Source organism: Brassica oleracea, chromosome C2 (genome assembly GCF_000695525.1).
Source record: "Brassica oleracea var. oleracea cultivar TO1000 chromosome C2, BOL, whole genome shotgun sequence".
Classification (NCBI taxonomy): Eukaryota; Viridiplantae; Streptophyta; class Magnoliopsida; order Brassicales; family Brassicaceae; genus Brassica; species Brassica oleracea.
The window spans coordinates 20,555,175-20,569,399 of record NC_027749.1 but is presented as its reverse complement, the minus strand read 5'-3'; the positions used below and the strand labels follow the sequence as shown (position 1 = coordinate 20,569,399).

Here is a 14,225-nt window from a genome sequence, read left to right as displayed (position 1 = left end):
TTTTTTTTTGTGATTTTGGCATGAAAACATGTTTTCGGTTTTTGCGGAAAAACACGTTTTTGCAATTTTGACGGGAATTTTTTTTTTGCAATTTTAGCGGGAAAATGCGTTTTGGGGTTTTGGCGTGAAAAAGTAGTTAGCACGGGAAAAAGTGTTTTTGTAGTTTTGTCAGTTTTCGTTTGTGACAAAAATGATATTATGTTTATGTTTGTAATTTGTGAATTACATTAGGGGTATAATAGACATTATATCATTTTGAATGAACCATCTTCATTCAAATGATCCAAATTGGTTCAGCTGAATGGACTTTAAAATTAAGCCTAAATTTCCAAAAGTCATCCGGATGATCCATCTGAATGAGTTGCACTTTTAGTGCCTAAACAAACAAAACTCTCATCTTCATCCAAATGGTCCATGTAGATGGAGAAACAAACAGGTACTATGTCTTTCTTCTTGCTTATATCTTCTACTACATTTTGTTTCATCTTTTTGGACTATTGGATTTTTATGACCTATGATCTATCCATATTTTCTAAATATAAATAGTATACAAAACAATCTATATTGAAATGACGTAGGGTCCGATTGGTTTAGGCTTTAGAAGCTTTCACTTTTTTTCTGCAGTCTTCAATGTTTATTTTTTATCAATCACATTTTTAAAATTTGAAAGTCCTCAAAGTCTTCCTAAAATTTCTCAAATTCCACTTTTTCTTTGTTTTCACTTGTTAGGTTAGTTTTTTAAAGCCAATACTTTGTGACTTTAGACTATTTTTACGATTCCTTTTTAGTTTTTACGTTATAAAGCCTTAAAAGTTTTAGAAGTCACTTTTTTTGTTAAAATCCTAGCCATGACAGTCCAAATCAATTGGACCCCTAACAAGGTAACGAAAAGTTAGACTATGTACCTAACAATCCAATAACTTATATATATACATAGTATAATTTTTCTTTACTTTGTAAAGGAAAAAGAACTAAATTGCAGATATTGGACAATGAAAATAATATATGATGATGAAGCCTTTTAAGATGGTCAGTGATGAAAGAGTTTTGTCAGCAAGATGTTAAATTGGTTTTTTTTTTTTGTCAAGAATTTCATTCAAAAACAAGTCAAATGACTTGAAATCACACAAGTTTTGAAACAGAAAATTGCAAATAAGACATCAGTAGATGCCACAAGGCCAAAGCCTTAAACAAAAGAACCCAAATAAAACGTTTAACACAATGTAAACAACTCCAAAGACCACTAGTTTCGCGGCCATCAGGCGGATTCATGACGATCAGCACTATGGCAGTGCTTGGTTTCTGATAGCAGGAGATAACCAAGAAGGGCCTCCACTAGCAATGTAAGATTGGTAACGTAGACCTGTAGTGACACTAGCGGCAATCTCAAACGCTAATGAGTTAACTCCCTCTGGTACTAACACCACTTGACAATAATCAAATTGGTGCAAGGAGCGAAGCGTATTCGATAGCAGTATTGGTACATTCGGGAACAATTGAGGGTTGTTAATGGCATCCAAAACAAGCGGAGATGAGATTTCAAAGATTACCTTTTTGAAATGTAAGTTGTGCATGTCCGTGCATGCCCGTAGAAGAGTGCACAACCCTGCTTCAAAGGAAGAACTCATAGGCAATAATGCACTCCTACTATGCACCAGTGGTATGCCGGTATGGCTTCGAGCAATCCAAGCTGCTCCACCCTTCAACAGGGGATCTACCCAAGACGATGCTACATTACACTTAGTAATTCCAGGAGGAGGTTTTTGCCATTTACTTCTTGCCTCAAGATTAGTCATTTGCGATGAAGGACCGTCTCCACTGATAAGTGACATATTTAGCCACATAGTAGCTTCGTTTGACGCTTTTGAGAAGATCAGTTCAGCATCCTTCGTCCATTGTTCAAAGCAAAACGAGTTACGGGCTTTCCATATTTGCCACAGGATCCAAGGAAAGGCTAGGCGAGCTTCATTCTCTTTTGGTAATTTCCTGCTCACCGACATCAGATGATAGAAATTGAGCCACACCGAGTTGACAGAAAAACCACCAGATGGCATAGGAAAACCAGATCTTGTCCATACTTTCTTCGCAACCTCACAGTGGAAGAGGACATGGCATATTGTCTCCTCTGACAATCCGCATCTGGAACACGTTGTATCTAACAAGATCTCCCGCGACTGCAATCTACTTTTGACAGCTAACGCTCCCGACAGTGCTCTCCACATAAAATGTTTGATCTTAGGTGATGTATTGGTCTGCCACAGATCTTTCCAAAGTCTTTTTTCTATTGGAGGAAGACCTGGAGAGGGAGGAAGCTGCATTTCCTGCAAAGTCTCAGCTAACTTGTAGCCACTTTTTGAATTGTAGATTCCATTCCTTGAGAAACCCCACATCTTCTGGTCATGACGAGCTAAATCAATAGGAGTCTGCAATACACGCTCAACATCCTCCTCCACTATTAGTTCTCGAATTCTTGGCACACTCCAACTTCCTACTCTCGAATCAATCAAATCACTCACCGTCAGTGTGAGATCAACAATCGCATCCTGTCTATACATAGGGGGACGAGCTCTTCCATCAACTAGCCAATTATCTGACCATAGCCTAGTAGTCTCCCCGGAGCCAATCTTGTGATATAACCCTTGTGAGAGAAGCTCCCTACCATGAATGATACTACGCCAAGCAAAGGATGGTCTAGTTCCTATGCTGCACTCCAGAAAATCAGTTCTTGCGAAGTACCTGTGCTTCAGAATCCGAGCCACCAGTGACTCAGGATTAGACCAAATTCTCCAAGCTTGCTTTGCAAGTAAGGCTTGATTAAACTTCTCAATATCCTTGAATCCAAGACCACCAAGCTCTTTGTCCTTACATAGCTTTTGCCATGCCACCCAAGGAATTTTCTTTTTATTATTTCCAGAACTCCACCAAAATTCCACCATAGCACTAGTCAGCTTAGCACACACATCCTTTGGCAACCTAAAGCACGACATTGCGTAAATAGGTAGCGCCAACGCCACAGATTTCAAGAGAATTTCCTTCCCACCTTGTGATAGAGATTTCGAGAACCAACCCCTCAGTCTCCCCTGTAGCTTTTCCTTAAGGAAGTTCAACATCTTGACTTTAGAACCACTAAAGCACTCAGGTAAACCTAAGTAAGACCCTTCACCACCTTCCTGGTCTATACCTAAGATACCTTTGATATCTTCCTTCGCATCAGGAGGAACCTTAGAACCAAAGATTATCGACGACTTTTGCAAGTTAATCATCTGACCTGATGCATCTCCATACTCCTTAAGACATGTCAGCACTTCTGTTGCTTCCAAGATGTTCGCTTTGCATAAGAGAAGGCTGTCATCTGCAAACAACAGATGGTGAACTGCCGGGGCTGAAGCTGAGAGCTTAATGCCATGAAGTCTACCCGCTTCCTCAGACGCATTGAGACAAGAAACCAGAGCTTCAGCGCATAAGATAAATAGAAATGGAGAGAGCGGGTCACCCTGGCGCAGACCTCTCTCAGGTTTGATAAATCCATGTGAATTCCCATTCAGCAAAACAGAGAAAGAAACTGTCGTGACACAAGCCATTATCCATCTAACCCACGTTCTCTCAAAGCCCATCTTCTCAAGAAGCACCTCCAAAAAGTTCCACTCCACACGATCATATGCCTTGGACATATCGGTTTTTATCGCCATGCATTCTTCAGACACCTTCTGATTAGTTCTCAACCCATGCACCATCTCGTGTGCAATGATAATATTGTCTGAAATGAGCCTCCCAGACACAAAGGCTCCCTGAGTTTTAGAGATGATGCTCGGCAAAATTGCCTTCAGCCGCTTGCTCAATATTTTCGAGATGATCTTATATTGAACTGAGCAAAGACTGATAGGTCAAAGATCCTGCATTCTTGTCGGCTTGGTAATTTTTGGCAAGAGACAGAGCTGGGTATGATTCCATCCATCTGGCATAACAGAATTCTTGAAGAAACCACTGATCTCCTCTGTCAGCTTCGGCCCCACTATATGCTAGAATTTTTGATAGAAAATTCCAGTAAGTCCATCTTCTCCTGGAGCATTACTGCCTTTAATGTTGAAGGCTGCCTTTCTGATCTCTTCTGCTGAAACCGGAGCAGACAGCATCACATTCATTGCCGGAGTAACCCGCCCTTGAAACCCAGTGAACAAAGCTTCCAAGTCGAAAGGGTTAGAACTCCTAAACAAGTCCCGAAAATACTCAACAGCTATGTTACCTTTTGAACCCTCCGAGAAATTCTCTTGTCCCATCCAGGAGCATCAGTATACAGTTTTGAAGTCGCTTCCCAGCCACGCAATGTGAAAAAACTTAGTATTTCTATCACCAGACCGCAACCATTCTTCTCTACACTTCTGCCTCCAAAACACCTCTTCCTCTCTTAAAGCTTCAGCCAAGTCCATTTTCAGCTTCCTCATCAGATTATATGAAGGAAACCTTTTAGCCACTTCTTTCTCCAAAGCCTCCTTTAGTCTCGAAATCTTATTTCTGGAGTTGGTGTCAGAATAACGCTTCCACTTCATAATACTCTTCCTGCATCGTCCTATGCGTTCCATAGTATTGCTCTGATCTAAACCTTCTGTCCCCCAGCTCTCTTTAATAAGCTCTTCAATACCAGCTTTATTCAAGTATCTTTTGTCAAAGAAAAAACGACTGCGCTTCGGATCATCTCTTTCTAAGGCAAAACATATCCTGATTGGACGGTGATCTGAAGCCCATAACTCGAGGTATTCCATACTTGATCTTGGAAACAAGGAGAACCACTCATTATTCCCAAAACTGCGATTAAGTCTACACTGGACCCAGACTCTTTCTCTCCAACCACCCCAAGATAAGCAGTTACCTGTGTATCTTAGCTCACGTATTTTACAATTTTCAGCCATGTTGCGAAAATCCCAAAAAGAAGCCATGTTGCGAAAATCCCAAAAAGAAGATTCATGCCTTTCAGCCCCACCAACTTTCTCCTCCTTAGTCATTAGTTCATTAAAGTCACCAGCTAGCAACCACGCCTCATTTCTGACTAACCCAATGCGAGTCAAGCGTTCCCAAACCTCCTGCCTGTTTGCTTTGACAGGATCCCCATACACACATGTAAGAAAATACTTGATTGACCCAAATGTAACCTCCATATCAATGATCCTCTTATCCGCTGAGAGAATCGACACCGAATAGCTATCTTTCCACATTACAGCAAGCCCACCATTCAAACAAACCGGCTCCACCGTAACTAACTGATTGTAACCCAATTTTTGCTGCAAACCCTTCCATGAACACACGTTTCTGTTTCGTCTCCATAAGAAATAAAAAATCCGGGTAAAATTTTCTCCTAAACACCCGGAGTTGTTGTTCTGTCTCAGAGCTACCTGCTCCTTGACAGTTCCAACAAAAAATACTCATTGCGGCTGCAGCGGCTTCAATACGGAAGCCACCGAAGATTCTGTGTACTTTGGAGTTTTGTTGTCCACGGCCGAAGCTGACACACTCTGCTTCCTCTTCGAACCATTTGCAGCCGTCTGATCTTGATCTTTCAAGGAAGGTCCAGCGACAGAGTTCCTTTTCGTGGAGTTTGCTTTCCTCTTCCAATATGGAGGCCAGATCCTTGGAGCTTTGCCCAAGCTTAAGTTTCCGGAAGCACGCCCCTCCGAAGAGGGGCCAAGCTGAAAACCCGACGACCCAAGGATAGGGGCCGACATGGTATCAGGAGCTTTAGCAGATGATTCAGCTTCATCTTCAATACTTCCAAGCAGCAGCTGAGCACCAGCACGAAAAAACTTACTACAATCTCCCTGATAGTTGATGTTTTCAGGGAAGTGGAAAACATGACCCTTGCCTTTATCAATCTCATTCGTAATCTTTATTAGTCGCAAGGACGATTCTCTTGCATTGTCCTCAATGCCCTGTCGCACCCTCAGGATCCTTGCATTGCGCTCAGTCTCATCAGAATGAGATATATAGAGCATAGCCATCTTCTGGTCAGTAGGGGATAGTTCAGGGAACAGGGGTGCAAAACCCGGTGGAGCCACCAACGCTTCACATCTCGCTTGGTTGATCACCGCAGGCAGACTAGGAATTTTATTAGGGATAATCGCAGAACTCGAGCTCCCACCATTAGACTTTATCTGCCCCTTTCTGAGTAAAGGACACCGAATCTTCTCATGTGTTAGCCTCAGACAGTGAAAGCAACGTTTATGAATCTTTTCATAATCATATTCAATGGTGACAGTTCCACCTGATTTCAGCGCCAACTTCCTCGCCGCTTTAGCTGGGTTATCCACATGGAAAGTAATCTTTGCACTGATATACTCTTTAGTATGGGATACTTTTGGATCATAGGCAATCACCTCTACTTTACCTATCTCCGAGGCAAGCTTATACATAGTTTCCGACGTGAAGTGAATCTGCGGAATATTCCGAATACGGATCCAAATCTCCATTGTGTTCAGAAAGTCCACAGGAGGAGAAGCAGTCCATCTTTCAAGCACCATCGCCCAGTGATTATATGACCACGGACGATCATTCAGAACAATCACCAGATCTTCCTCTCTCTGGAACACAAACTGAAAACGATCACGAGATAACGCGATACCTCGGACCCTTCCATAAACCCTCCACGCAGTGGGCATATAGTCGATCATGCGAGCCATGGATTGGCAATCTGGGTTGAGAAGGCGACCAAGCAGACTGGTCTCATTCGCATCCACGACCGTAAACTGAGGACTGTCCGGGAGCACCAGCGGTTCCTCATCTTCAATCGACATAGCACCAATAGCTTTTTGTAAGAAATCAGCCATTACGGCGGCAGAGCAATCAAGGAATGCGGCGGAGCTTGGAAGCAAGGTTAAGACTTTGGGGAGCAAATCAAGCGTGATAATCGTGAAATTACCAGTAATAAGGCAAAATTCTGATACTATTTTTTGTGAAATCATGATGAAAAGGGAAGATTGGCAATCACGGTGAAAAGAATATGGAAACTTCCAGAAGAGAAAGGAAACTAGGAAGTAATTGGAGCTATGAGAATTTTAAAAATAGGAAAGGGGCAATAAGTACCCTAAATTAACACCGTAGCAAAGGGCCGGTAATTAGATTCTCCCAACCGGAAAGAAGAAGGAATAAACTAAAAAAAGAAAGTCTCAGACCGGACTTAAATGGCCGGAAATCGCCACACGAGAGAAAAAAAATGAGAAAATAGGTTTTTTCAATCTCAGATGTTAAATTGGTTATGCCATAAATTTTACCGTAAAACTGGCTTACTATTTTTATATCACCAATCGAGTCCAACTATGTTTTACTCGACTTCTGACATTGGGAGTAGCTTATGTCAATGGGGAAATAAATGGGCCTCTAGACTAGTACGTTTTGGTTGGTGAGAAGGCTCCGAAGAGGTAAATGATGCAAGATTCCTCGTACAGTGGTACTCTCTCTAGTCCAGCTACCATTCAATAAACTCTTCAATAAAACTGAACGCTAATGTTTCTCACTGTTCCCCGCTTACAAACTCTTCAACATGTGTCCTCTTCTTTAAATTTTATCGCTTACATTTTCTCACAATTTGTTTTTTTTTTTAATTATTTGTCATCTTCTGAATTTTTATCAAATACTGTCGACAAAAAATATCACGTATCTATGGATGCTGACACAAAAAATACAAATATCCAGCGATACAGATTCAAACAATTTTGAGCCGCTAGCAAAAAATATCCCATATATATTATTTGATAAACATTACAACTTCTTTTTGTAGCCACGTGTCATCATTAGGATGATTTTTATAATCATTAGAGAAATATGTTGGTCCATCTAATTATATAATAATTTTTTTATTAAACTAACTATAAATTCATTATTAATGTTCTTTATAATTTTCTTAAATAAAAATTACGTAATTGTCTAATGCGGCTAAAGTATATATTGCAATTAATGATTTTGAATAATAAAGATTTGATAAAAATTAGTGCATCTTCTATCATACTTGTTTAATTTTAAACTATTAAACTAAATTAAATAACTACAATAACCATATAATAAAAATTTAGATTTTTCTGTATATGTTATATTTCGAATTTTTAAAAATGACTATAAATTACTAAAACTGTTAAAAGTCTCACATTCAAAATTTATGATCCATGGTTTAAACTTTTTGTTATAACAAAATACAAATGATTACAAAATCATATAAGTAAAAAGTCAAATTTAATTAATTATTAAGATATATATATATATATATATATATATATATAACAAAATACAAATGATTACAAAATCATATAAGTAAAAAGTCAAATTTAATTAATTATTAAGATTGATATATACATATATATATATTGTTTTAAACCATATCAAATACATAAATATTATAGTTTCGAGATTTAATTTGAACAATTTTTTTTATAAAAGCTTTGAATGAACATTGACAACTTAATTTAAAAAAAATTATAAATTACTAAAAGTATTAATCTCACAATGAAAATTTTGTTATCAGTAATTCAAAGTTTTTAATATAAAAGATACAAATGATTTAGAAAAACATATGAATAGAAAGTATCATTTAATAGATATTTTAAAAATATACTATGTATGTTAATATGATTTAAATTTAATTATATATCCTTTCAAATAGAAAAAAATATTGTTTGGATTAATAAACGATTAATAAAATTGATTTAATTATATGTTCGCACCAATTTAATTATATATGTTAGTTAATGACTTTTAATTATTCAATATATATTTATTATTTCAAATAAAATCATACTCCCTCTGTTTTTTTATACATGACGTTATATGATTTTCACACATATTAAGGTATTTAATACAATATCTTTTATACCCTTCACCATTAATTAATTATCACCTCTAGTAAGACACTTACGCTAGAATTATTTCACTTTGAAACAATAACAGAACGGCAAATAGTCTTATGTCTCTACTTTTTGCATTGTTTTCTGGAAACGTCAAGTATATTGACACAAGATAAATATCCTATAACGTCATTTAAAAGAGAACTGAGGGAGTATAATATATATAATTATTTATATATATAATGTTCATCCCGCGCAAGGAGCAGATCTTAACCTAATCTTCTTATTATAACGCATGTTATATTATTATTGGGTATCTAGACTTTCTAAATTTTATTTCATCCAATAGTTCAAACTTAGTTATTGGTGGTTAGTCTGCGTTTCGCGCGGAATGTTATCTTTGTTGTGTATAGAACGACTATTTTAATTGGTTTAAGAATCTTGTTAATTTATGTGTCGAAACTTATGTTGGGGGTATTAAAAACTATATCAAAGTTCATCATTTTTAATGACCTATAAATAGAAAGTAGTTTCATTTTATTTGAATATATAACAAAAATGTCATTTTCATTATTATTTCTATATTTTTTTACTCCATGTTAATTTTAGGAATTCAGTTATGTCATGGCATATTTTGTTTTAACAATATCAAATTTACTATTTAAAAAATATAGTGAAGAATACACATAAAATAGAATAAAATTATTAAGACTGTTATTTTTAGTTATTTAGTTAGATTACAATCATTTTTTTAATAATTTGTGGCTATTAAATTATAAAAATAAAAATATGAATTAAAAGTAATAGGATAGGATGTTGAATTTTATTTATGAAAATTTTATATATATGTTAAATTAATAGGTAGAAAAAGATAAATTAGATAATAAAAAATGCAAATTACAGTTGAATTCATACAACATTTTAATGGACTAAAAGGACTGACACGGCACTGCACATGTCACCGATAAATTTTGATGCTAAGCACAACTACCACCGATAATTATTTAAACGTAGCGTTATGAACAAACATTTTTTTGTAAAAGTTATGAACAAACACATATGTACTAGAGAGATACCACAGTTGTCGTTTTTTTTTGCTATATTAGTTATCACTTAGTTATCACTTTGATAACAATAGAGTTAATGAAATCACTGTTTCAAATAATTGATTAAATAAAATTTCATATTGCACTCCGCGACGAGAAGAGCTTCTAATAAGAACCACATCAACATTAAAACATGTCATCAACAATTGAAATCTTTGAGAATTGCTGCCAACACTCGCTTCAAAATATTTTTGTTACCTCTTTACAGAAGTTCAACTGAATGGTAACTTTTATCTTTTCAAATCTGATAAAATGTGTTTTTTTCGATTTCTAATCTTTGTTTTGAGTTGTTCATCAAGTTATAATATGTATTTTCAAATCTTTCAGTCTTTTATCGAGTCTTTTCAGGTATTAGGTTGATTTAGAGCAGATGTGTCGAATTGGGTCTAAAAAATCATTGTAGAACTGTGTAGATGCATCAGAAGTTTACCAAAAGATAAAAGATTTCTCACCGATAAATTTCTTTCAAGTTTTGAAACAAAATAGAGAATTGAGTTACTTTCCGATGCCACTGATTTGAGGTTGGTCTACTGGTTAAATCAAATGTTATGATCGTTTTAGTGAAGAATGGTATGTCTTCAATACGAGAAAAAAAGAAAAATTTCAGTTTTCCTCATTTTTGGTTTGGTTTAACCCAAACTTTAACCATGACGTGAATTAGATCTATATCTGTTATTTCTGCAATTGTTTAGGCTATACTTTCTTTTTCATCAGACTTATTGGTTTTGGAGATTTGAGGAAACTAATCTATCCCTTTAGAAAAGATCATTTCTCTGAACCATGTTTATGATTTCTAATTCCATTATGCATTATCCATCATATCTCTATGATTCTTGTGCTATGTGTAAGTAGTTCATTAGTTAGGCTTAGGGTTTCAAGGGAATTTATGGATTGTTGATTGTAATTTGTTTGAATAGGGAATAATCTATCAGTTTTTTCATCTAAATTGTTTTTAGATCTTGCTTGGATTGATCATATAGTGATATGGCATAAGCTAGAATAGCATAAAAATCTTATTTAGTTTGTGAATGCCTCATATCAATATTTTCTTGAAATCGTTGAGACCCCTAGTTCTAGCCGAAAAACAAGAAAATAAGAGAATAAGAGTCTTCTTTTAATTAATAATAATATGAAAATGTCCCTTAAATCGCTTCCTTATATAATCTAAACTACACCTCATCTTACAAATCCTAATGAGGTCATGAGTATTAACTCAAACGCGTTTATCACATTAAAAGGAAAATACAATAATAACAAAAGAAATCCAAAGCCAAACACATAATTGAAATAAAGAAATAGTCACGCTGCATCATGTCACCTAGGGTAGAAAAAGATTCACCCTTGAATCTTCAGGATTATCACGCAAAATGATGGAAAGAGATGTTTAATGTTGAAAACATCGGAACAACAAACTTTAGGTGGTAGTTGAACTTTGTAGGTGTTAGCATTCATTTTCTCTAATATCTCTAAGGTTTTATCTTTCGAGCTTTCAACTTGTTGTAAAAGCTATGAGGAACACATTCCTTTGTTAAAACTACCCACACAAAGTTGCCAACCCTGAATTGTAAATCATGCTTATATCTATCGGTTGTGGTCTGTACTTTGATGATGAAACCTGCAAGTTATCATGAACTTGTTTGTGAATGTGAGACAAACATCCCACCAGCTTTGTGTATGTGAATGCATAAGATCATGTCTTATTGAAAATCCTAATTCAAGCCAAAATGTAAGGAAAGAAGAGAGCAAAAGCCTTTTTTATTTCATAATAATATGAAAACGTCCATTAAAACCATAAGATCGCTTCCGTATAATCTAAACTACACCACCTCTTACAAATTCTAATGAGGTCACGAGTATTAACTAAGACGTGTTTATCACGTTAACAGCAAAATGCAATAATAATAAAAGAAAACCAAAGCCAAAAACATAAAGGAAATAAGGAAATAGTCACAATGAAAGTTGTTTAATACACTGAAAGTGTTCGATTAAATGTTTGAACGAACGTAGATAAGCGAAATATTTTTAGCCAGCAGAAGTTGATGTTAGGGAGTTTCTAAACCTATCAAACTTATTCTTTTTGCATGTTCAAAATCTAATATTCAACGGAAGTTGGTCTCTAGGATTCTAATGCATAGGGTGTAATACTACGAAAGTAGGCTAGTCTAATTGAGAGATTTTAGTTTTAGAACGGTTCTTAATACATTGTTTGTTTAATAATCATATATGTTTGTGTTTCTTGGGAATTACCGGAGACCTGACGCTTCTTATTCATAGTTTACATCACATTTACATTCGGTTCTACATTCATTGCAATTAGATAAACACAAAAACTCCTTTTTTTGTTCTAACTCTATTCGTCTCTCACAAAATTGTAATGTAACTTTGGTCTTCGTAAATTTGATCCATAAGTACTACCGCGACTTGACGTGTACTTGCAGTCTGAATTTAGTGGTTAAAACTTGATCACATCAAAATTCATTGAAAACAATACATTAAAACGGTAAAAACTTTAACATATTTAAAGTAAATTGGCAAAAAAGTACAAAACAAATCAAATCGACCAATGTTAAAATTTAAAAATATAGAAAATCTTTACAAACAAATTAAAAAAAAAAAAAATTTCTTGACCGTTAGGGCTTTGCCCGCGATCTAGAAATGTTTAGTTTGTCCAAGTTTTGATACCGGTAGAAACATTTTACAGCCAACAATTTTGCAGCTTTACATTATGTTGAAAATTTGGCGTAAACATTTTCTCAATTAATTTGTATAATTTGTTTTTCTTTTAAGATTTGAAACACATACATCGTTGTATAGAAGTATTAGTGAATTTTTGTTAAACCACTGGATTAAAAAAAACTACTATCAGGATTTAAAAGTGTAGAACCATATAAATAGCTAATAATAAAGTATGTCTGATTGTAAAAAATAATACTGTATTGATAAGAGCGAGATTTGGATTAAAAAAACTACTATCAGGATTTAAAAGTGTAGAACCATATAAATAGCTAATAATAAAGTATGTCTGATTGTAAAAAATAATACTGTATTGATAAGAACGAGATTTGTATTAGATTATACTCCCTCTGTTCCTAAAAGTATGATGTTTTACAAAATTTTGATGTTCCAATATATAAGATGTTTTCATTTTTCTAGATAACTTTTACTTTATTAAAAACTGTGTACCTAATCATATTTTAATAGTATATTTTGTAATTGGTTGAATACCATTAATTTATAGTTTTAATGATATTTTCTAGACAAAAAGTAGTTTTCTTAATATGTGTGTTTCTACCAAAACATCTTATATTTAGGAACATAGGGAGTATATGTTTGTAGGTACGGTATTTTAAATGCGAACCGTTTTTCACATTTATGAGACTATGAAAACATCGGTGATTATGGTCTTGAATAAACGTGGGACCATTTAGCACATGGATGTGTTTTCTTTCTTCTTCATCCTCCAACCACATGCCCGATTCTATCATCCCGCAGGTAAAATTCAAATCGTTGTCTTCAATCCCTCTCCTATTCCCTGTGCCATATGCCTATATACAAAAGATATTAATTTATTCAAATTGTTATCTTCAATCAAAAATATCTATAAATTAATAATGTTAGGACTTTAAAATTTTATTAATTTATAAAGATGTTAATTTACAAAAAAAAAAATTCTTATTTAGATTTTTATTTTAATATAAATTTATTCTAGGATAAAAATTTGATTTTAGTGATAGACATTAATTATTATTTTTCTTAAAATTTGACATTTATATTAATTTTATTATATCATTTGGTATATATAATATATATTGCATAGAATTTAAATGTGGTTTTAGATATAGTATTACTAAATCTCATAAAAATATATTAAGTGTTAAAAAAATATAAAAATAATTTCATTGTGAATATAAAACAAACAATATAATAATAGGTTCTTACTTATATAAAATATGTATACATAGAAATTATTAATTTATAATTTTAGTGAGACCATATATTTACATAGAATTTTCTAAAAATTATTATCTTATTATTTTATCGATTTGTGTCAAATTTTGAATCGGTCCAAGTTGGGACCAGCGAAATTTATTAATTTATAGAAATTATTAATTTATAGAAGTTATATTGTATATTTGATAAATTCTATAGGCTATCCGGTCGGCCCCAGGAAGAATACACTTAGTGCTAGGCCTGAGACTTTTATCCGAGATCCGGATTCTATCCGAGATTCGATCCGGATCCGATCCGAAAATCCGGATATCCGGAGGGGCCGAATCCGGATCCGGATAGTAAAATG

The 14,225-nt window shown here is 34.6% G+C and overlaps 3 protein-coding genes across 4 annotated transcripts in view; 1 reads left to right on the top strand and 2 right to left on the bottom strand.

The window, feature by feature from the left end:
• Positions 1 to 540, top strand: part of LOC106322582 (pentatricopeptide repeat-containing protein At1g71060, mitochondrial) — a 3,503-nt gene extending 2,963 nt beyond the window's left edge. Inside the window, exon 2 of one of the 2 annotated variants that reach the window (XM_013760641.1) lies at positions 445 to 540. The gene's annotated coding sequence lies outside the window, so the exon portion shown is untranslated. Of the gene's footprint in view, positions 1 to 439 lie in introns of both variants that reach the window. The other variant, XM_013760642.1, reaches the window with a different exon arrangement.
• Positions 541 to 1,283: 743 nt separating this feature from the next.
• On the bottom strand, positions 1,284 to 3,734 carry LOC106323665. Its single transcript, XM_013761751.1, has one exon. The coding sequence runs from the start codon at positions 3,732 to 3,734 to the stop codon at positions 1,284 to 1,286; it is 2,451 nt and encodes an 816-aa protein (XP_013617205.1).
• A 1,683-nt stretch (positions 3,735 to 5,417) lies between these two features.
• On the bottom strand, positions 5,418 to 6,815 carry LOC106323664. Its single transcript, XM_013761750.1, has one exon. It carries the CDS (start codon positions 6,813 to 6,815, stop codon positions 5,418 to 5,420), a length of 1,398 nt encoding a protein of 465 aa, XP_013617204.1.
• Between the last annotated feature and the right edge of the window lie 7,410 nt (positions 6,816 to 14,225).

Bases quoted from the DNA above. Each gene is read 5' to 3' on its own strand.
- LOC106323665 (XM_013761751.1), bottom strand. From the start codon at position 3,734: ATGGTGCATGGGTTGAGAACTAATCAGAAGGTGTCTGAAGAATGCATG.
- LOC106323664 (XM_013761750.1), bottom strand. From the start codon at position 6,815: ATGGCTGATTTCTTACAAAAAGCTATTGGTGCTATGTCGATTGAAGAT.